General features: G+C 45.7%; 1 protein-coding gene across 3 annotated transcripts in view; it reads right to left on the bottom strand.

The window, feature by feature from the left end:
* MTMR1 (myotubularin related protein 1) overlaps positions 1-23,574 on the bottom strand; it is a 74,226-nt gene continuing 50,652 nt past the window's right edge. For 2 of the 3 annotated variants that reach the window (XM_030933971.1, XM_030933970.1), the window contains 4 exons: positions 21,052-21,144; positions 14,396-14,509; positions 9,221-9,397; positions 1-2,372 (listed from right to left, as the gene is read on the bottom strand). In XM_030933971.1, coding sequence (XP_030789831.1) covers positions 2,208-2,372; positions 9,221-9,397; positions 14,396-14,509; positions 21,052-21,144 — 549 coding nt within the window. In that variant the 3' untranslated portion in view covers positions 1-2,207. The remainder of the gene's footprint in view (positions 2,373-9,220; positions 9,398-14,395; positions 14,510-21,051; positions 21,145-23,574) is intronic. The other variant, XR_004058358.1, reaches the window with a different exon arrangement.

The raw sequence follows: 23,574 nt of genomic DNA, 5'->3' as shown, positions 1-23,574 counted from the left end.
CAAACATAAGATCATTTTAATTACAGATTGAAATACAGTGCAACAGATGAGACAAATACAATACTGTACCAGTTTTTAAAAACCTGAACCATAAAGATTTCGCATTCTAGCACACTTAAAACAAAAATTGCTTAGATAACAAAACTATACTTCAAGTTGTTTTAGAAACAGTTCTGCACTAGGAACATACAAAGGGAAATGACCCGTTGTGCTTCTTTAAAATTGAATGGGAGTCTGTAGGGTCCTGCTGACGGCACCCCCCAGCCTCCGCCAGGTGAGGTGCACAGGGCCCACTCCAGGCACCAGCCCCCCACAACTTGGCTTCTCTGGTTTGTCGAAGGCATCCTCCAGTCCACACTATGTTTAACAGTCCTAGTCAGCCAGGGGATTACATATGTCTGGGAAGAAAATGGGAAATGTCCCCGTTAAAAAAAAATCAGTATATCTATAATCCAGTTTATCCATTCATAAATAAGCTTTCAGATATGTTAGGAACATAAAAGCTAATGTTGAATATGATTTAGCAACAAATCCCACATGTGATAAAAATGGAGAATTGATTTTAGGTTATCAAATTACCTTGAATAAATCTCTCTGCTATCTTATAGAAGGATAATTTTCAGTAAGAATCAGGAAGTTCCCAGTTTTTTAAAAAAAAAATCCATTCTCTATTAAAAAACCCTTAACATATTTTCAAAAATAAGGTCAATTTGTAGGACTTTGTCTGGAATCCAGTAATTTGAAAACAGCCAGCTAACATTGCTATGCAGTCACGCTGGGGTTTGACCTTAGGAGCCGCTGCAGCCGCCTCTGCCTCTAAAGGCTGAATTCCTGCAGCCCGTGGGGGGGTGGGGGGAAGTTGCAGCAACGGGCACAGCAGAGGGGCATGGCCTGCTGGGGCAGGACCCAGGTGTGCAATAATCATCTGTGGCATGTCACACAGAGGAGCTCAGAGCTATGGCGCGCAAGTGGATTGAATCAATTGGTGGTAAATTAATTCCTGCGAGGGCTGATGGAGTCACAGAGCTCACAGTCAGTCAGTAAAGGTTCAGGAGCGGGAAGAGGGCTGACCAGCTGCCGTCGGCTCTGGGAAGGGAAAACCAAGGGAAGTGTGTGCTATGCTTTTCCAAACCAAAGCCACAGCACAGTGGCTGCTTTCAAATATTAACAGGCAGCCACGTGAGTAAGCTGAGTTGAAGGAATTGTGATAAAATGAGAAATGATTTCATACAGGCAAATAACATAAGAGCAGACTTGCTTTGATCCCGGCAGCTGGCAGCGATACAGTGGTGGTGGGAAGCATGGCCAGACAGCCCAGGAGCGAGTGACAGGCAGTGCTCCTTGAAGGAGCGAGAGGCCAGCACCTGTGCACAGCTGCCAGAGGCTTCAGTTTACCCTCAGCGGGGCTGGAAGACTGAGCATGGCCGCTTGGTGCTGTCCCCATGAATGGGCTGAGCCGCCCCAAGAGGTGAGTACCAGAGTGAGGTGAGGACAGAACACGTTGTCCTTGAAATGACCATGTTCAAATCCCATTTCAAATGCACCACAGAAAAATGAGCATGAGGTTTGTTGGAAAATAATTTCTCCCACAGTACAGTTGAGCTGATCTCTCCTCAGGTGACTATTCTAAACGTAAAAAAGGACATAGGAAAATAAAGGCCTGTTTCTCTTCTCTAAAAATACCTTATATGTACACAACAGTAATTGTTACAGGAGGACCCCGTGCATGAAGAGAACTGTGGAACAGAGGGCAGTGGTCTGTCTTCTCCCCAAGTACTTCATTCAAAACAGTTTTCAAGTTGTGGCCAAGAGCTGAGGGAAGCCATGGGGCTGGCAATGCGTCTTGAAGTGAATGGTGTTTGTTGTTGCTGAGGGATTTAACTTGGAAAGAAATGGCGCAGCTTTCTTGAACCTCAGTACTGCGATCCATTCACTTCGTTTCTCCCAAGCTGCCTGGACGCTAGAAGTTGCTTCACAGGGCGGATGTGACAGACGGCTCCCCTGTGAAACCGCTGACAGGAGGGTAACGGGCTGTTCACAAAACAAAAAGCACTCTCGCCAACAGTGGGAGCTGTCACCTAGCCACACAAATGGTCCCTGGACCTAATCCTAAAAGACAAGATCACAAGCTACAGCCATAACAGTGATGGCCAGGCCCCTTTCCTGAGCCGCCGGCAGACAATGGGGCAGCAGGCTGGCCTCGCCCGTCAGACTGAGGTGTGGATGGAGGTGGCAGAGTGGGAGGGCGAGGAGCCCCGCTCAGATGAGGATGAGACGGCACGCGTGGCCACCTCCCGCTGTAGGCCCTCCACACGCTTCTGCAGCTCCGCCCTGACGGCCAGCAGCTCCTTGAGATTCTGGTGAATGGGCATCTGGAGGGAGCAGAGACAAAGCTGCATTATCAGGCCATCCTCCTACCACAGCGTTTCCACAGGGAGATGCTGTTGGCTTCAGGAGTTTTTCACCACCCAGACTCCTGGAGTGGCCAAAGTCTCCTGAGGCGTTGACTCATCTCGCATCAGGTGGACAATGGGACCCCATTCCATGAGCTTTGGCTGCCACCGAGGCTGCCCTGCAGCTCCAGAGGCTGAGCTGCTGAGCCGGGATGAAAAGGCACCATGGGGAGGCTCCCACAGTTTCTCAGAAGACAAGCAGGCGCGGGGACACTGCGCACCACGGATCAACCAAGGGCACCGTGTGCAGACTCGGCGCGAGCAGTGTCCTAAAGACTGTGCGTCAGAAATGTTTACACGCAGACCCCTTTCCAGCATCTCCATTATCTCTGTATTTTTGCATTTTTATAAATAGCTCTGCTGACTGAAAATCCTTCTGTTAAATCAGCACTTTCTACAACTTGAAGCTGTGTTTTCATCAACCGGAGCAGGATCTGCCAGAAGCCCCCTGGAGCGGGCAGTGCCGGTAGGGGGGGTGGGGAGCCTCCCCAAGGGACCAGGCCCTTGCTCCTTGCTCAGCATCACCGCAATGCCTCACCCTAAGTAGCTTTTCTCTTTTAAACCCATCAACTGCGGGACAGGGGTGAATATAAACAAGAAAGGTTTTCCTGGGGCATATGGGACATCCAGTCCTGCTATTTTATAGTCATAGCACCCAACCCACTCGCCTAACAAACTGTCCCCAGCAGCTACTAGGGTGCGAGACATCCAAGACCCAGCTTTTCTCGCCTGGAGCTCTTTGGCTGGGGGCAAGGCTGACCAGAGCCTCAGACTGGGGCTGAGGGAGAAACAGGGTGGTATCTGGGGAGCTCTCCAGCCTTCCCTGGTCTCTGATCCCGTGTGTAAACAGCAGCCACAGGGCTGGCTCCTAAGCCTCAGCCAGGCCCTGTGACTGGCCACTTAACACCTTCCAGGGGCTTCTTCCCCCTGCCCTGAGAGGGGCCTCAAGGCCCTCTGCAGTCTGGTTCCAGCCTGGCCCTCTGGCTCACCTTTCACCAGGTCCTGCCCCCACTCCCTCAAAGACTGAGCTGTACCACCGTGTGTGCCAACGATGATCAGCCCTCCTGGAGAGTAGGGAGACGGAAGGAGGATGAAAGCAAGACGGCAAGACGGCAGCCAGGTCCCTCTAATAACAGGGTGCTCAGTAACCAGCACCCAGTGGGCTGAGAACAAATGGCCCCCTTGGGCAGGCCACAGGAAGAAGAGAGGGGACAGGAGTGGAGTGTGATGGCAAAGGCAGATCCCAGAGGCCTCTGGGAGGTGGCACCAGCTCCTCTCTTACCCTTAGGACCCATCTGGTATATTTTCCTGTCTGTAGGATCATTTAATTCTGATCAGACAAGGGAAGACCTTGCAATCAAGCTCCCATTACCCATCTATAGGCACGTGGCCTCGGCAATAAGCAAGACACGCAGGGAAATAGACCATTGACACACACCCAGGGCAGAGGCCCAGCACTGCTCAAACGCACTGCTATCATTTCTTCACCAGCTGTTTGCATCTTTTCTCACATATTTCTTTTTCTTTCTTTTCTTTCTTTTTTTTTTTTTTGAGGCGGAGTACAGTCTCAATCTCTCTCCCAGGCTGGAGTGCAGTGGCACGATCTCAGCTCACTGCAACCTCCACCTCCCAAATTCAAGCGATTCTCCTGCCTCAGCCTCTTGAGCAGCTGGGATTACAGGTGCCCGCCGCCACTGTGTCTAATTTTTATATTTTTAATAGAGATGAGGTTTCACTATGTTGGCCAGGCTAGTCTCGAACTCCTGACCTCAAGAGATCTGCCCACCTCGGCCTCCCAAAGTGCTGGGATTACAGGCATAAGCCACCACGCCGGCCTACTCACATATTTTCATTTGCAACAAATCAAGGGCATGCCTGAAGGAATAGAAAACTCGGAGGCTTAAACAGAGGATTGTGTTAGAGAAAATTTCCATCTAAGGGCCAGTCATGTTTGTCCCATGCATGCTAGCATCACAAGACATAAGGCAAGACAGTCCCAAAGGAAACAGGATGCCCATGGGCCTTCCATACCCAGCCATCCTCTGATGGATGCCCAGAGAACCCCTTTCTCGGCAGCCAATCGAGCCACTGCCTTCTCAGAGAAAAGAGGCCCAACAGTCTTGCATCTCCCCTGTTGTTTACTCCCGTACTCCCTCCCCTCCCCTCTCTTCCTCCTCCTCTCTGCCCCACCGGGCTCCTCAGGCCCTGTCACTGGACACCCACACCAGCCACTGATCTCTGCCTGTCTTCACTGCACTCCCCAACCCCCATTCCCATCCACCTCGATGCCGCCAGAGTGAGCTTTCTAGAATATACACTTGGCTTTGTCATGCAAACCCTGGGATGGTTCCCACAAACCCTGGAATGAAGTCCAAACTCCAACCTACCTCTCCAGCGTCCATCATCACCAAGGCCCAGCCCATTCCCCAACACACTGTTGTCCACACCTAGGAGGTGTCCGACACATGCCTATTGCATATAGGTTAACAAGCTGTGGCCCATGTACTCTTTCTTGGTTCTCTCTTCTGTGTAGCACAGTGGAGGGAGAATGCAAAAGGCAGGACCATCCACCTATTACCCTCCGAGCACAGTGCATTTGATCAATAATCCCCTGTGAGGTCCCAGCGAGGCTCAGGACCCTGCCGCAGATCAGGCAGTGAGTCACTGCAGAGATGGCATCTGACCCCGTCGGGGGCATCCTTCCACAATTACACGCACTGGGCAGCAAGATCTCAACCAAGTCACTGCTTGTCTGACCCTTCCCTCATTCTCTGCATCATGGAATTGCTGGGAGTGTTAACTGGGGTCATGTGTGTACACAGCCCACTGGCACACAAGAGGACTGCAGCTTACAGGCGTTATTGCTGTGGTTTCCATCATCATCATTGCAGGTGACTTCGCTTACGTGTGAGAATCTGGCCACATCTGGGAACAGATCTGTCACGCAGTTTGTAGGTTTTAGGAAAGATCTGTTCCCTGCCTCACGTGGGGGGGCAAGAATCTGAGCCTGGGTGTGCCCCTGTGGGACACCGCTCTAACCCTCTCTGCTGCTCAGCATTTCTTCACCTCTGCAACCTGCTGCACAAGGGGGAGCATGACGGGGGCACGGGGGTCTCCTGCAGTAATCGAGAGGCTCCATTTAGCCAAAGGCACTTCTGATCAGGCATAGTTCTGTTGGATTTTCTGCTAATGTTAATGACATTCTACCAACCACCTGGTCCTTTGAGTCATCAAGAATATTACCTGGTAACCCTATGTGATTTAAATAACATAGTGACTTCTGACACTCTGTAGCCCGTCTTCCCTGTTGATAAAACAGATGAAATAGAAGCCACCCAGGATGGAATAACTCAACAAAATGCCTAAGCAGAAATACACACCAGTGAAGAGGAAGGTGCTGGAAGGGGGATGTAGGCTTTGGTTCCCAAGTTGACCACTGACTGGCAAGAAGTGCTTGATGGGCCCCTATGTTTAGCATCTTAAATAATGCACCTGAGGTCAGAAAGGAGAGCAGTGCTGGACCTGGACTCCAGTGACAGGGCAGCAGGTCACCCTGCACATAGATGTCTTGGGCTGAAAGCCAGGACAGAAGATGCTAATGGGACCAGCAACCTCTCATGCTCACTGATAGTTTCTGGGCACATGGGCCATTTCAAAGACAGCTTGCCTTCAAACTCAATTCTCATTTGGGGAAGGATTCAATCTAATGACAAGCAGTTATTAGATTAATAACTTAAAAGATCAATTAAGAATAAGCAGGGACTAGTCTTACAGAGCAGGAAGTCTAAAGGGAGAGATAAATATAATTTTTTTTTTTTTTTTTTGAGACGGAGTCTCACAATGTCGCCTAGGCTGGAGTGCAGTGGCGCGATCTCATCTCGGCTCACTGCAACCTCCGCCTCCCGGGTTCAAGCAACTCTCCTGCCTCAGCTTCCTGAGTAGCTGGGATTATAGGCGTGCGTTACCACATCCGGCTAATTTTTGTATTTTTAGTAGAGACAGGATTTCACCATGCTGGTCAGGCTGGTCTCAAACTTTTGACCTTGTGATCTGCCCACCTCGGCCTCCCAAAGTGCTAGGATTACAGGCGTGAGTCACTGTGCCCGGCCAGAAATGTAATTTTTTTTTTTCTTTTTCAAAGAGGAAGAAGGAAGCTAAGATGATGCCAAAAGCTCAGATGGTAGCCAAGTGGCGGAGGACGTGGGGAGCTGGAGCCATTGGGCAGCCACAGAAGGTGATGTCTGGGCTGTCAGGCAGGAGCAAAAGGCCTCTCCGCAGGAAAGTGGAACGTGGACTCAAGGCAGACTGCGACAGGGAGAGTAGGTAGAAGGCTGTTCCGATATCCCAGAGGATTGGGTGTGGAGGGGAGACCTGAGGGAGAGGCCAGTGGGGGACAGGACAGGTTTAGGGTGGGCAGGTGTGAGTCCTCTGTAGGCTGAGGGGTAAGAGCCACCAGAGGTAGCAGGAATAAACGCAGGTTCAAGGGGCTGGAGAGAGCAGATATGCAGGAGGAACTGGCCTGCAGCAGAGGGGCACACCTCTTCATTCACTCATGCGTTCAGTCAGTCACATTTGTCGAGTCTCTGTTAGTTGCCAAACACCATGTTAGATCCCGAGGGCCCTGTGGTTTCAAAGCCTGTGGTCTGTAGGTGCAGCAGCAGGCAGGCAAATACGCCAGTGCAGTATTGAATACCTTGGGGAATTCTGCAGACCGATTATTACCAGCACCTCCGCTCTCTTTCGCAAAGTAGGCTAGTTTGGGCAATAAACATAGGGCCACCAGAGCACTAGGTGAACAGAGAAGAGGGCGCTCAACAGGAAAGGCTCCAGGGCAGCATGAGTCCCAGCAGCTCCCTGGCTAGTGGGAGGGGACACAGATGCAAGTCTCTCCTATCCAAGGAAGACTCTGGGAAGAGATGAAAGAGGTAATAAAACACTAGTTGTTTTAATACACGTGAAGACACAAAGGGTGGCTCATTCACATGGGGCATCTGCTTCAAGCAGGGGCAGGGCATGGACAGGGGAGATGTGGCTAAGGGCAACCCTGGGATGCAGGAGCTCCCTCGCAGCCAGGACTCCTTCCCACCTCCCCAGGCCCAGTGTACAAGTACTGGGCTGAGTGAGCACCGATCACAGTGTTCTGGAAAACACTCCTGAGGTCGTAAGGGTGGCAGGGCCAACTCAGAGGGTCCAGAGGAGAAAAGCATTTGCAGCAGAAGCTATGTGGAACAAAACAGAAAGCCATCTGGGAAAGAAGAGGCAAGTGATGACCAGCCTGGTCTGTGGCAGAGGGCAAAGGATCCAGTAAGGAGTGGCCAAGCAGCAGGCTGGGGCAGCGGGGCACACCCAGCAGATGGATCATGGAGCTAAGGCTACCAGTGAGGGAGCTTTCCAGCTGGCAGGCTGGGGTACTATAGTGACGTATCCCTGAGGTTCCAGGGCCAGGCAGCTGAAAAGGAACATGAGCAGTTCAGACTGCCCCATGGCTAGTGGAGCAGGGAGATGATATGGAGATCAGGAATACCCTAGGTGAGAGGGATGGGGGAGCAGGAGGATGGAGAAGACAGACAGATTTCTGTATCGTTGGCTGACAGAGCAATGCTGTTAAACAATGCCCTGGGTACACGCTCCTGATGGACTGCAGTTAAACTCTGAGAGTATTCAACTCAAAAGAAAAAATTCAGGCCTGGCCCAGTGGTGCACGCCCATAATCTCAGCACTTTGGGAGGCCGAGGCGGGCGGACCACCTGAGGTCAAGAGTTTGAGACTAGCCTGGCCAACATGGCAAAACCCTGTCTCTACTAAAAATACAAAAATTTGCCAGGCATGGTGCTGTGCATCTGTAATCCCAGCTACTTGGGAGGCCGGGGCAGGAGAATCACTTGAGCCTGGGAGGCAGGGGTTGCAGTGAGCCAAGCTCATGCCACTACACTCCAGCCTGGGTGACAGAGCAAGACTCCGTCTCAAAAAATAAATAAATAAGAAAAAGAAAAGTCTCAGTAGACAGTTACCTGTCCATGGAGGTACGGGCTGCCTCTACCCTTCTTCATCACCCAGAACCAATCACGCCCTGGCCACCCAGGTGAGATTGGGGGTGCAGGGCAGGACGGAATCCAAAACACGACACAGTGGAGGATGTGGGGAGCCCTTCAGGAACCCACAGCCAGAGCTCAGCCACTGAACACAAAGACAGGACACAGGCTTGGCGGACTGGCCTGGCCCCTGTAGTGCACCATTCTCTAATTTTGTTCAATCTCAGAAAATATTACAGTGAAAAAGTGTGGCGGGGAGGGGCAAACTCTCCCCCTTCTTCAAAGGAGCACCTGTTCTGCGACTCAGCACCTGCCCTCCTACTGCTGGACTAACAGGGTCTATGTACTGTAACCTGATGCATTTTCCACATGTCTTTCTACCACGTCTATGTGGAAACAGGGAGAAGGGCTGCCACCTCACCCTCCATACCTGCAGGTAAAGTAGTTTATAAGACAAAGGGCCAAGCACTGGAACACATGGCATTTTATGTACCTCATCAGTACGAGACAGAAGTGCTAAGGGTTTTAACTTTAACCCAGCAAACAGCATCAGAGTTGGTGTACGGGCAGAACCTCCTGGAACATGAATGCAAAGGATTGAACCCTGACAGGCAAGGGCAGAAGACAGTTAGTATGGTATGTTAATATCTACCATTAACACATTTTCATACCACCATCTTTACTTGGAAAAAAAGGCATACTCTCTCATTCATGAAAAGAAAAACAAAAAGATACCTGAGGTCTCATCCGTGGATTCCATCGTACATAATAGTTTACCCACAATTCCAAATGACTCAGACTAGCAACAGGATATAACACGTGGTTTTCATAATTCACAAAGAAGGGATTAGAAAACTCATCTAGCTGGCTATTGATATACGACCATAAAGATATCGTCTTTGTATATACATCCTGAAAAACAAAAAAGAACATCGGAAATAAACTTTTCTTCGTATCATCAAGAATTAGTATTACACCAAGAAAAGGACTTGAATAATGAAGTGAATTCAAACGCTGAAAAATTCATGAACATTTACTAGGTCCCAGCCCCACCTTCTTCCCACTCATGGCCTGATGGTGGGATGAATGAAAACACACTGCTTGCTGTCCTGGAAAAACATATTGCTGAAGTTAGGTAGCATCCGACAACTGTGGCTATGGAAAGGCAGAGTGAGAACTTTCTAACAACCACAGGATGACAGGGTCCACCAACAACAAATGCAATTTTCAATTCTGGTGGAAGGTTTGCTTTTGTGGGCTGGGCACAGTAGCTCAAGCCTATAAGGCCAGCACTTTGGGAGGCCACATTGCGAGGACTGCTTGAGGCAGGAGTTTGAGACTAGCCTGGGCAACACAGTGAGACTTTGTCTCCACAAAAAATAAATAAATAAATTTAAAGATTAGCCAAGTATAGTCCCAGCTCCTCAAGAGGCTGAGGTGGCAGAATTGCTTGAGGCCAGGAGTTTGAGGCTGTAGTGAGCTATGACTGTGCTGCTGTACTCCAGCCTAAGCAATAGAGCAAGACCTTGCCTCTAAAAGAAAATAGAGCTTTTGTGACTCCTTTTTTTTTTGAGATGGAGTCTCATTCTGTCACCCAGGCTGGAGTGCAGTGGCACAATCTCGGCTCACTGCAATGTTGGCCTCCCAGCTTCAAGCAATTTTCCTGCCTCAGCCTCCCGAGTAGCTGGGGACTACAGGCACACGCCACCACGCCCAGCTAATTTTTGTATTTTTTGGTGGAGATGGGGTTTCACCGTGTAGCCCAGGCTGGTTTCGAACTCCTGACCTCAAGTGATCCTCCTGACCTCGGCCTCCCAGAGTGCTGGGATTATAGGCGTAAGCCACCACGCCCAGCTGTGACTCTTAATATTGAGAAATGAGAATAGACTTTACAGTTAAGATTCCTTGTGCTGGCAAATCATAGCTATCCGGAGGAAAATGTGCTGTGGTGGCAGGCTGGAGAAGCTTTATAAAGACAAGTAAATATATCACTAAGTTATCTCTTCTTCCCCTAATTTTGTAGTACACTATTCAGAAACACTGTACCTACTTGCATTGCTCATCTGAACAAAAACACCCAAATGTGCAGGCATGGTGAGGCAGGTAAACATTAAACAGTGGATCAAGCACAACGACAAAGTCACATGAGAAAACGGCAAGGCCAACAGCATTTTCTCCCATTCTGCTGCTGACTTCCCACGAGCTATCTAAATACAGGAACACTCAATTAGGACCATTTCAATTTTTATACATTTATTTATAAGAGAAACACCAACAATAATTCAAAGGATCTGGAAGAGCTAAAATAATCCTGGAAAAGAACAAAGTAGGAGAAGGACTCATACTTCCCATTTTCAAAACTTATCACAAAGCTACAGTAATCAATGCCAGTGGTGCTGGCGTAAGGACAGACATGCAGATCAATGGAACAGAACAGAAAGCACAGAAATGAACTCTCTGACATTTACGGTCAACTGATCTTCAACAAGGGCGGCCAGAAAATTGAACAAACCAACAAATGGTGCTGGGACAGCTAGAAAGCCAACACACAAAAGAATGAAGTTGGATCCTTAATTCACACCGTATACAAATGTTACCTCAAAACGGATCACAGACCTCAATGTAAGAGCTAAAAGTATAAAGTTCTTAGAAGAAAACATAGGAGCAAATCTTCATGACTTTGGGTTAAGCAATGGTTTCTTAGATATGATACCAAAAGTGTAAGCAGCAAGAGAAAAAAGAAATTGCACTTTATCAAAATTAAAACGTTTTGTGCTTCAAAGAACACCCATGAAGTAAAAAAAAAAAACAAAACAAAAAAAACCCATAGAGTGGGATAAAATTTTTGCATATCATGTATCTTATCAGGGACTTGAATATATTAAGAATGTATAAGGAACTCTTACAACTCCATAATAAAAAGGACAAACAACACAATTTTAAAATGAACTAAGGATCTGAATACACACGCTCCACAGAAGATATGTAAATGGCCAATAAGCACATGGAAATATGCTCAACATCATTAGTCGTTGGGAAAATGCAAATCAAAAACCACAACATACCACTTCCCACTCACTAGGATGGCTATAATTTTTTAAAAAGGAAAATAGTAAGTGTTGGTGAAATGTGGAGAAATTGGAAGCCTCAGACATTGCTCGTGTGTGCAACTGCTTTGGAAAACAATCTGGTGGTTTCTCAATAGGTTAAACATAGTTGCCATATGACCCGGCAATTCCACTCGCAGGTATAAATGAATGAAGGCGTATGTCCACATAAAAACTTGTACATGAATGGTTATAGCAGCATTATTCCTAAAAGCCAAAATGTGGAAACAACCCAAATTTCTATCAACCAATGAATGGATAAACAAAATGTGGTCTATCCATATAATGGAATATTGCTCAGCCATAACAAGGATGTATTGGTATATAGATGAACCTTGAAAACGTTATGCTAAGCGAAGGAAGACAGTCATAGACGTTCACCTATTGTATAATTCCATTTCTATGAAATGTCCAGAATAGGCAAATCCATAGAGACAGAAAGCAGATTGATGGTTGCTAGGGGATAGGGGTGGGGAAAATGGGAAGTGATTGCTACTGAGTATGCCATTTCTTTTGGGGGTGACAGAAATTTTATAAAATTAGGTCAGGCACAGTGGCTCACACCTATAATCCCAGCACTTTGGGAGGCCGAGGCAGGAGCATCACTTGAGGCCAGGAGTTTGAGACCAGCCTGGGCAACATAGCAAGACTCCCATCACTACAAAAAATAGAAATAAAAATAAAGAAATTTCATGAAATTAGACATTGGTAATGGCAGCAAAATATGTGAATATGCTAGAACCATGAAATTGTACATTTTAGATGGGTGAATTTTACGGTATGTAAATTATGTATCAAGAGAGCTCATTTAAGAATGAATTTTGCACTCCTCCTCTCAAAAAAAAAAAAAAAGATAAAACCACGGTTAAAAGTCTATATATGAACTTCACTCTTCTGTTTCTGGTTTTATTTGTTTTAAATGGCTTTGAGATATAATTCACATAACATAAAACTCACTCTTTTAAAAATGTTTTTGTTTTTATTAGGAGGTTAACAAGTCCCCATCACGCTGGGCCTGCAGGAGTGTGGATTTTACGCTAACTGCAGTGGGAAGCAGGGGAGAGGCACATGATCAGATTTCAGTTACTGAATGCTCGCTCTGGTTGCTATGTTTAGAATGGACTACTGAAGGTCAGAGAGAGAATCAGGGAAGCCCATTCCTGGGTTTCTGCCTTAGCCCAGATGTGAGACAGTAGGGATGTGAGACAGTAGGGGTGTGAGACAGTAGGGGTGTGAGACAGTAGGGGTGTGAGACAGTAGGGGCTTGAGCTAGGCTTACAGCTGTAAGGCAGTTAAGAAGTGGCAGATTAAGAATATACTTTGGGCCTGTAATCCTAGCACTTTGGGAGGCTGAGACAGGTGGATCACCTGAGGTCAGGAGTTCAAGACCAGCCTGCCCAACATGGCGAAACCCTGTCTCTACTAAACATACAAAAAATTAGCCAGCCGTGGTGGTGGGTGCCTGTAATCCCAGCTACTCGGAAGGCTGTGGCAGGAGAATCGCTTGAACCCAGGAGGCAGAGCTTGTAGTGAGCTGAGATCGCATTACTGCACTCCATCCCGGGCAACAAGAGCAAAACACCATCTCAAAAAAAAAAAAAAAAAAAATATATATATATATATATATATATATGTGTGTGTGTGTGTGTGTGTGTGTGTGTGTGTGTGTATACGTATATATACATATATACATATACATACACATATACATATACATACATATATACATATATACATATACATACATATATATACATATATACATATACTTTGGGATCAAGGTCAGCAGCATTCACCAAGGGACTGGGTGTGGTAGCCAGAGTGAGGGTGAGGGAGAAGTGGAAGGTGACTCCTGTGTATTTGGCCTTGGCATCTGGATAGCCAGTGGTGCTGTGTACTGAGTAGGGGAGGAGCAGGAAAAGGCATTTAGGTCCCTGAGGCAAGACAAAGTCACCTAAAAAGACAGAACAAGAGTTGAGGGGAGAAGAGGACCTCGGACTGGGCCCAGGTGACTCCAACTTTAGAGACTGGTTAAAATGGCAGCCAGTCAGCGGAGACTGAGCAGGGGAGGCCAAGGAGGCAGGGAAGAGGCAGGACAAGGTGGGGTCACAGAATGAGGGTGCTGTCAACTGTGGGAGGCTGCTGAGAGAGGGGGAGGCGGGCGTTACTGACAGACTGTTTTCTCCTGAATTCTATACTGTCCTAACATACTCGGCTCACAGGCAGTAGTCCTTGTCTATTAACAGGACCACACTCCTTAAGTTGCCTTTTTCCAATGTCTTCTCACTTTTCACCACGTCTTTCTTCTATCCCACACCGAGGAAAAAAGAAAGAGGCGAGATGTAACTCTGAAGTTTGGTAACTGCTTCTTTACTACTTTGATGTAAAACAGTGTTAGCTTGCTACCTAAAGTGGGCTTTTTGGCTAATCGGCAGACTCCATTTCCAAGGCCTTCAAGTACAATCTGGCCAACACCACAGAGGACGAAAAGCAGAATCCCACAGCTTTGGAGTTGGTGCAGTGGAGACTACATGAACTTGGAGTCAGGAGGTCCAGGGTCTAGCACTCATCTACTCCTGAAAGAGCCATGGGCTCGCTGGGTCCCAGCCCCCCATGCCTAGAAAGGAAGGGGCTTGTGTTAGATACATGCGGTGGGGCTGGCCAGAACCCTGGGAGTGCATTTACAGTCAGCAATAGCACCAGAGCACAGTCCTCCCTCCCCTCAGCCCTCCTACAGTGGCACTTCCTAGAAGAGGTGCCTGAGCCACAGGGAGAGCAACAGACAAGGACGCAGTATACTCACCTCTTTGAATCGCTGCTGTTCACAGTTGCACAAAAAGGTCCCAAAAAGACAGCTATAAAGGTGATCCAAAATTGTAATCAAGAATAGCTCATTAAACTCGAATGCTGAAGGAAACTTAAATGAAGAGAAAAACAAGGTTTAGTCATAGAGTCCAATTTCTAAAAGTAATATTACTTTTGTATGAAAGACAGCGAAACTATAACTTGGAATATAGTCAAAGATTTAAAGGAAGACTGAGCCCAAGTAAAGTTCAACCACCTACAGTTTTAAGTCCAAACTTACAGATCTGGCTGAGAAACAACCAGAAGCAACTCAATTTGTTGTACTCAATTCCCAGAAAAGCTTATGTAGCTTCCACTTCTCACCATGGCGGTAGAACAGAGCCCAGACTCACCCTTCTGCCAGAAACATCTAGCAAGCTGGATACAATATAAGAAATGACTGTTTTCAGACACTGGCAACAGGCAGTACTGGACTGTGACCCTGAGAGAAGGGAAACAAATCAGGGGAGCCCTGCTATTATGCCAGCTTCCCTGCTGTAGCCACATCCCAGGCTAGGGGTAGGGGGAGCAGTAGATCCAGTCATAACATGTACCCAAAGTGACCTTGTCAAGAAGAAATAGAAAATCCGAATAGCTCTGCATCTATTAAATAAACAACTCCTAGATAAGAATCTTCCTGCAAAGACAACTCCATGACCATACAGCCCTGAATTCTCTTTTTTTTTTTGAGACAGAGTCTCACTGTGTCCCCCAGGCTGGAGTGCAATGGTGCCATCTTGGCTCACTGCAACCTCTGCCTCCCGGGTTCAAGTGATTCTCCTGCCTCAGCCTCCTGAGTAGCTGGGATTATAGGCACACGCCTCCACGCCCAGCTGATTTTGTATTTTTAGTAGAGACGGGGTTTCACCATGTTGGTCCGGCTGGTCTCAAACTCCTGACCTCATGATCCACCCGCCTCAGCCTCCCAAAGTGCTGGGATTACAGCACCCCTGACTTCTTACCAGTGTAAATGAGCAAGCTGAAGCTGGTAACATATTTTAATAAGGTAATACAACATGACCAAGTGGGGTTTACTTTAGGAATGTAAGACTGGCTTAACATATGAAAATCTATGTTACAAAACAAATCAATTACTGTAATTCACCATATTGGCAGAGTGAGGAAGCAAAACCACAGATCATCTTGATTGTTTTAAGGTAATTCTTGATGGGGTTTTGCAGAATTCCAATGAAGACTATTACTATTGCCAGCAGGTTCTAGTCAGTAGCTAGCGTGTTGTGGCCATGAGATGATCTGGAAGTGATCATAATCACCATAACAGCAGGCATGTACTGAGTGCTTACCATGTGCCAGAACTAATGTAAAAACACAATAAAACATTCATCACCTACTAAATGAAGCAAAGCCAAATAGTACTACCCAGCATACTTGTATTTAAGTCGGTTTACTTAAAAACCTATTCTTCAATCAGAGTGCTGTGTGCACACTATCGTTACAAATCTTCACGTCTCCACAGTGATCATATCAGGATCACTGGTAGACAAGTTTATTTTTTTGTTTAGCTTTACTACTTTACTAGACTAGCAACAGGCTTTTCTATTAGAACAATGGTCAATCCAGGACTGTCCAAACTCCACCTGAAACTGTTTTCTTCACCAGGCTATTACATTAGCTTAATTAACGAACTACGCTCAGATACCGTGGATTAAGATTTGCTTCTCTCTCCATCTTAAGGATTGCTCTCACAGAAACACACAACTCTCTTCTAAGGAATCCCATCAGAATATTACTGCTTCAGAAACCTCTGGAAACGAACTCTGCTGGTTCTTACTGGCATCCTTGTTCTTAGATGAACTAAATCAACAATGTGATGTCTCTGGCTAAAATGCTAACAATATCTACTGGTTGATCCTTTCTTGGAGCCTTTAAGATTGCCCCTTGCAACTCCGACAGTGGCCTCACATTTCAAACGGCTGTCTTTCTCTCTTTCTCTCTTTCTTTCTCTCTCTCTCTCATTCATGCATGTATTTATTTAAGACAGGGTCCCACTTTGTTGCCTAGGCTGGAGTGCAGCGGTCTGACTGTGGTTCGCTGCAGCCTCAACCTCCAAGGCTCAAGTGATCCCTCCCACCTCAGCCTGCCAAGTAGCTGGGACTACTGCCACAACCCAGCTAGTTTTTCTTTCTTTCTTTTTTTTTTTTTTTTTGTAGAGACAAGGTCTAGCTATGTTGCCTAGGCTGGTCTTGAGCTCCTGATCTCAAGTGATCCTCCCATCTCGGCCTCCTAAAGTGCTGGGATTACAGGCATGAGCCATCGTGCCCGGCTCAAATGGCTATCTTTTAAAAGGCCAGGCATACTATGTCCAATCTTCCCAGGACTTCTCTATGCTGCTTAGTTACGCCCTATTCATAAATTATTGGCACCACAGAATTTGTGAACTGTAAGCAAATATATGACATTTTTGTGTACTGAAGCCTTATTAAATCAAGGATAGGAGTGAAAGACCCAGGGTTTTGTCCTATATTTTATAATTCTCAAACTTTTAAAAATAAGTGTTTATTAACAAGATAGCAAATTACTGATATATTTTCAAGCCATATAAGTGTTACGAACTGAATATTTGTATCCCCCCAAAATTTCTATGTTGAAATTCTAATCCCCAAGGTATAGTATGAGGAAGTGGGGCCTTTGGGAAGTGATTAGGTCATGAGGGTAGAGCTCTCGTGAATGGGATTAGTGCCCTTTTAAAAGAGGCCCAAGAGAGCTCTCTTGTCCCTTCCATGATGTCAGGTTACCGTGAAAAGACAGCTAATCTATGAACCGGGAAGCAAGCCCTCACCAGACACTGAATCTGCTGGGGCCTTGATCTTGGATTTCCCAACCTCCAGAACTGTGAGAAGTAAGTTTCTGTTGTTTATAAACCACCTCAGTTTATGATATTATGTTACAGCAGCCCAAACAGACTACGACAATGAATCTTCATTCCTAGCCCCTGAGCCTGCATTGTACATCTGGGAGCTTGAGAAGGTGTGTTCTACAGTCAGTGACAACAAGCCTTATTCTGACCACTGGGTACCAGATATGGGAGGTCAAAGTGGGCAGGGCTCAGTCCAAGCCCATCGGTACCCATGAAAACTGGAAAACAAAGGCTCCATCTACTCATGATGGGTCAAGGCTGCCATTTATACTCAGGGGTTGTCATGGCATTAAGCTCAACTCAGAAAACAGCTCAATGGGGGAAACAGTAGCAGGTGGAGTAATACAAATGAAAGATTAGGTCGCTGCAATTCATAGTTTGTTTTGGCCTCTTCTCCTGGCAGCTGTACCATTTACCTAAAAGTATGATTTCCAAAAATACATAGCACAGTAATCTATAATAAAATCCTGCACCTCTTATTGTTTTAGAGACAGGGTCTCACTCTGTCACCCAGGCTGGAGTGCACTCGTACAATCATAGTTCACTGTAACCTTGAACTCCTGGATTGAAGCAGTCCTCCTGCCTCAGCCTCCCGAGTAACTGGGACTACAGGTGCACACCACCGTGCCTGGTTATTGTGTTAATTTTTGTTTTTTGAAGAGATGGGGGTTTCACTATGTTGCCCAGGCTGGTCTTGAACTCCTGGCCTCAAGCAAGCAATCCTCCCACCTCAGCCTCCTGCATCGCTGAGATTATAGGCGTGAACCACCATACCTGGCCCCAATTCTGCACCTCTTGAGGCTCAACAAAAATATCAATGACTATTAAACCTATCCAGAAGAGTAAGGATTGTATTAAACTATGGATATCATAGAGTGTCTTTGGGAATCTTCTCTAAAGAGTCCCTCAATTATTTTTCCCTTAGTTTCTTTGTTCGCATACAGACTATTCAGTTCATTTTATTCTGCTATTTCTGACAATTTTACACTGCATAGTTTACGTAACAGTAGGCAACCTAAATATAATCTTTCATATGAATGCATCTTATACCTGCTATATATCTCATTCATTTGTTAACGAACTGATGAAGACTAATCATTGATGTCTCTGCTAATGCATTAACAATGTAATTTTACACACATTTCACAGTCAGAATCTTAGAGCTGTGAGAGGTTTGTCCACTGGGTCCAAACCAAGGCCATACTCCTCTATAGATTCTGCTGCTTTTGCTCCCTTTCAGAAGGTTAAGGAAGTACAGCCTCCTGCTGAGCAGTTCATCTAAGATTTGGCCAGATGTTAGAAATGAGGATGGGAATGAACTGCTAGTACATGGGATTAGACCAGGCAATCCAGGAATCTCCACAGCTCTGCCCCAGTCCCCTTTTTTTTCAAATCAAATCCCTTATTTTCTTAAAATCCAATAAAAGCACAAACATGACATGGCTTAGACATGAAAACAGGCACTAAGCAGTGTAAAGAATGGAGGTCAGTTTGAAGATGTTAAAAAATTCACATTTGGGAGGAATAAGCTATTTCACATCCACAAAAATGGTGCTTATCCCTTTAGAAGCACTGCAATCATTTTTTGTGTTCAACCTTTTTATGCAATTTTTCTAAAATGTGTTTCATACTTTCTTGTCCTAACCTGAACATGACAATCATTTAATTTTGTTATTGGCTCAGCATCAACACAAATAGCAATAGTGCCTGGCACTAAAAAACAGTAAGGCTTCAGGCCAGCCTTTGTGCTTGTGGAGTGTGTTTGCTGCCCTTTCACCTGCACCATCAGCATACCTACCTCTGGGACCAGCCCCTCTTACCCAGGCCAGCTCTCTAACAGGCCATCTTTAATCACCTGTGACCTGGCTATCAGACCACGTAAGAACCCAATTAGTTTGTTGAAGCCGGGTGTAAAAGTCAGTGTTAATTTCTAAGTGAGGGCCTGAGGACTCCATGAAATCTGCTTTGGCTATTCAGACCCCCTCCCCTTTGTTCCTTATTTCTAAAGGTATGTCTCTGTGCTCCCTTGCCACTGAAAATGTGATCTGTGACCTGCTGGCATCACCTGAGAGCTTATCAGAAATGTGACATCTCAGGCTCTGCCCCAGTCCCACTGAATCAGAATCTGCATTTCAATAACAGCCCCAGGGGATTTGTGTGCTCTTTAAGGTTTGAGCAGTGTTAGTCTACAGCAATGGTCTCAAAGTTGAGCATCCATCAGCCCCCAGAAGGGCTTGTGGAACCAGAGGGCTGGGTCCCACACCCAGAGCACTAGCAGGTCGTCAGTGAGGCTAAAGATTGGTGTCTCTAACAAGTTCTCAGGACCACATTTGGAGCACTAAGCTAGATCACTGGTTCTCCAACTCAATTGCACATCTGAATCACCTGGGGAACTTTTACACACACCTGAGCCTGTCCCCAGGCTCACAGGAAGAAGGTTCCCAGGGGCTGGCTGTGTGCACTCAAGGTGGAGAGCCATCTTCTGAGTTCTCCAGGTCCTCCTCAGGGCAGAGCTGCTGGGGAGCGGGACAGCACAGGCAGCATCGTGACTGTCAACCTTCTTTCTGCCCCAGCGCACACTGCCATCAGTAACAGTAGCTCTCAGTGGGGAAACAGGCCTAGTATTTCACAGACTTTCTGCAGTAGGGAGGCAGATGGCTGATGGTGATAAGGCTAAGGGAGAATCAATCAAGAGCAGCAGGGCTGTTGGTAGAAACCCTGCAGATCACCGGCAGTGTCCTGGCTGCTTCCCTTCCCCATGACTGAAGCAGCCAAGGCAAGAGCTCCTGGTGAATGACCAGCAGGAGAAGGCCCAGACCCTGGATCTCAGCCCCCTAACTTGTTCTGTACCCCACAGCCCCACCCTCAGCCAGGCTGGGCAGCAGGCACTGGGGAAACTACTCTCTTTTGCCTGTCTCTCTCTCTGGTTCCAGGTCCATTGCCCTGGCACTGTCACTTATCATAAGGATAGGAGACCAAACTCAGGTTTAGATGTTGGAGATGAGGGGGAAAACAACAACAATAACAACAACAACAGCAAAAAAAAAAAAAAAAAAAAAACAAAACACAGTGCAGGAACCATGGCCTTATGACCTACTTTGAACTGAAGCCAATAGGCCTGATCAGCTCAAGGGAAGGGGATCCCTAGATGGCTCCATTGTTAACCAGGGCCCTGTGTGTTGGGGTTTGAGAACTACGCACCAGCTAACAGCAAAATGCTATGCAGCTTCCTCTATGCCATTGGTTTTTGGACACTCATTTCCCTCAGTGACCTTGGGGGTAGGAGAGGCTCTGGACTGGGGCAGAGCTGTGGAGATTCCTGGATTGCCTGGTCTAATCCCATGTACTAGCAGTTCATTCCCATCCTCATTTCTAACATCTGGCCAAATCTTAGATGAACTGCTCAGCAGGAGGCTGTACTTCCTTAACCTTCTGAAAGGGAGCAAAAGCAGCAGAATCTATAGAGGAGTATGGCCTTGGACCCATGTGGAGTATGGTTTGGACCCAGTGGACCAGATGACTGATAAAAACCATTTGCAAAAAGAAGTAACTTTTGGTGTGAAATTGGTTGTTTCTAATGTTCTGCTTATATTTCTAAGTGAATTAGAATCAAATTGTGTTAAATAATGGGGTCATATTTTACACAAATTCATTTTGAATGAAACAGCAATAATAGCTTAATCTTTAAGATATATTTAAAGCAAAGACTATATAGAAATACACTTGAAATCTCTCACCTGTCTTGTCATTTGCCAAACACAATCAATAAACTGCAGAAATATAGGAGATCGGTCAGCATCAGCATGGTTGTCATTACCATGGCCCACTCGCTGAAAAGAAACAGAAAGTTAAACGTTTTAACCTGTTATGGTCCTCTTGAAAGTCATGTAAGTTGTCCAGTGGTAAGAATCATGTTTCATCGGGCCTAATAGAATTCCCGGCATGTAACAGGCACTCAAAAATGTCTATCAAATCGAAATGACTTCCATTACTTTTAGAAAACAAAATTTCAGTTTACAATATTTTTACATGTTGATTGTTTTATAATTTCTCTTTAATATAGTTCATATCAAGAAAGTATAAGCAACTAGCTAGCAAACTTCAGTTAAAATGGTAGCGTCAAGACCAGCCACCACACTAAGTATACAGTGTCAATGTAGGATGCCAATTAGCAGTTCATAAAGTACATTATGAATGCTATTTTCTCTACAAGTATAAAAACATTTTTTCCATTTTTCAGAAATGTCAGGAAGTCTGAGAATCAAAATAATTAATGATTAACAATCTACAACTTTTAACCAATTCTTCATGACTCAGAGAACCCCAAGAACTCAATCTTGAAATGGTAAAGGTAGGGTCCTTGCTTAAGGCAGTCCAGTATTGTATTTCATATCTTTTGATACTTTATAAGATATCAATAGATTAACAGCAAAAGGTAAAAGATAGTATTCTCAAATACATAAATAGGATTGCCAAAACACTGAAAATGCCACAGGTAAAAAGATAGCTGAAGGGTGAGGATTCTAAGAGAAGCTTCAAATAATTTGACTATGAGCAAAAGGATGTGGGGAAAAAACTCATTAAGAAAATACAAAGCAATCACATAGAAAGAGCAAAAATATTCTATGAAATTGCCACCTGGAAAGACACAAAAACAAAGAAATGATCATATCAATATTAACATCTCAGAGTAATAGTGTATTGCCTTCTTTATAAAAAAACATTTAATTGTGGTGAAATACACATGACATATAATTTATCATTTGAACCATTATTTTTATGTTTTAGAGACAGGGGCTCGCTCTATCACCCAGGCTGGAGTGCAGTGACACGAGCATAGCCTGCTGCAGCCTCTAACTCCTGGGCTCAAGTGATTCTCCCACCTCAGCCTCCAGAGTGGCTGGGACTATAGGTGTGAGCCACCATGCCCAGCTAATTATTTTGTAGAATGGGATCTCACTATACTGCCCAGGCTGGTCTTTAACTCCTGACCTCAAGAGATCCTCCCACGTCAGCCTCCCAAAGTGCTAGGAATTACAAGCATGAGCCACTGCATCCAATCTCATCTTAACCATTTTTAAGTGTCCAGTTCAGTGGCATCAAGCACACTCATGTTATTATACAACCATCACCATTTCTAGAACTTGTTAATCTTTCCAAATAGAAACTCTATACCCATTAATCACTAACTCCCCATTCCCCACCTCCTAGCCCCTGGCAATGACCATTCTACTTTCTGTCTCTATGAACTTGATTATTCTAGGTTCTTCATATAAGTGGAAACATAAATATTTGTCCTTTGTGGCTGGCTTATTTTGCTGAGCATGTTTTCAAGGTTCATCCATGTTACAGCACATGTCAGAATTTCCTTTTTTAAGACTAACATTGCACTGTATAATCATGTGCCACATAATGACGTTTCAGTCAATGACGACTGCATATCCAATGGTGGTCCCATAAGGTTACAATACCATATTTTTACTGTACCTTTTCTATATTTAGATACAGAAATACTTACCACGGTATTACAGTTGCCTATGGTATTCAGTATAGTCACATGCCATACAGGGTTGCAGCCTAGGAGTAATAGGCTGTATGTACCATATAGCCTAGATGTTAGCAAGTTTTCCATCTAAGTTTCTGTAAGGTATACTCGATCATGTCCACACAATTACAAAATCACCTCATGATGCATTTCTCAGAATGTATCCTCCTCATCACACACCGCATGGCTGTACAGATAGACCACATTTTGTTTATCCATTCATCTGCTGATGGACACTGGGGTTGCTTCCACCTTCGGGCTATTGTGAATAAAGCTACCATGGACACCAATGTACAAGTATCTGTTTGGGCTCCTGCTTTCCCTTCTTTGGGGTATATACCCATCAGCGGAATTGTCAGATCATGTGGTAGTTCCACGTGTAATTTTTTGAGGATTCACCATACTGTTCTCCATAGTAGCTCCATGCATTGCCCCGCTATAAAATCACTTGTAGGATCTGCTGTTCAGTATTTAAGGCACCTAGGGAACTGTTTTACACTGACAGTTCACAATTTAGGATTCATTCTTTCAGCAGATAGCCATGGAACTCCTATGGCATATGCAGGGCATCATGCCTGGCCCTCGGAATGGCGAACATTGTCATGGTGTCTGGTAGAGGCCAGGTCCTTGGCTAGGCACCTAGGAGACTAAAGCAAATGAGACACTGTACTTGTGCTTGATGAATAATTCATTTGTGGTCTGGTCTAGTCAAGGG

Source organism: Rhinopithecus roxellana, chromosome 7, assembly GCF_007565055.1.
Source record: "Rhinopithecus roxellana isolate Shanxi Qingling chromosome 7, ASM756505v1, whole genome shotgun sequence".
In the NCBI taxonomy this organism is placed as follows: Eukaryota; Metazoa; Chordata; class Mammalia; order Primates; family Cercopithecidae; genus Rhinopithecus; species Rhinopithecus roxellana.
This window is presented reverse-complemented; position numbering and strand designations above follow the sequence as displayed.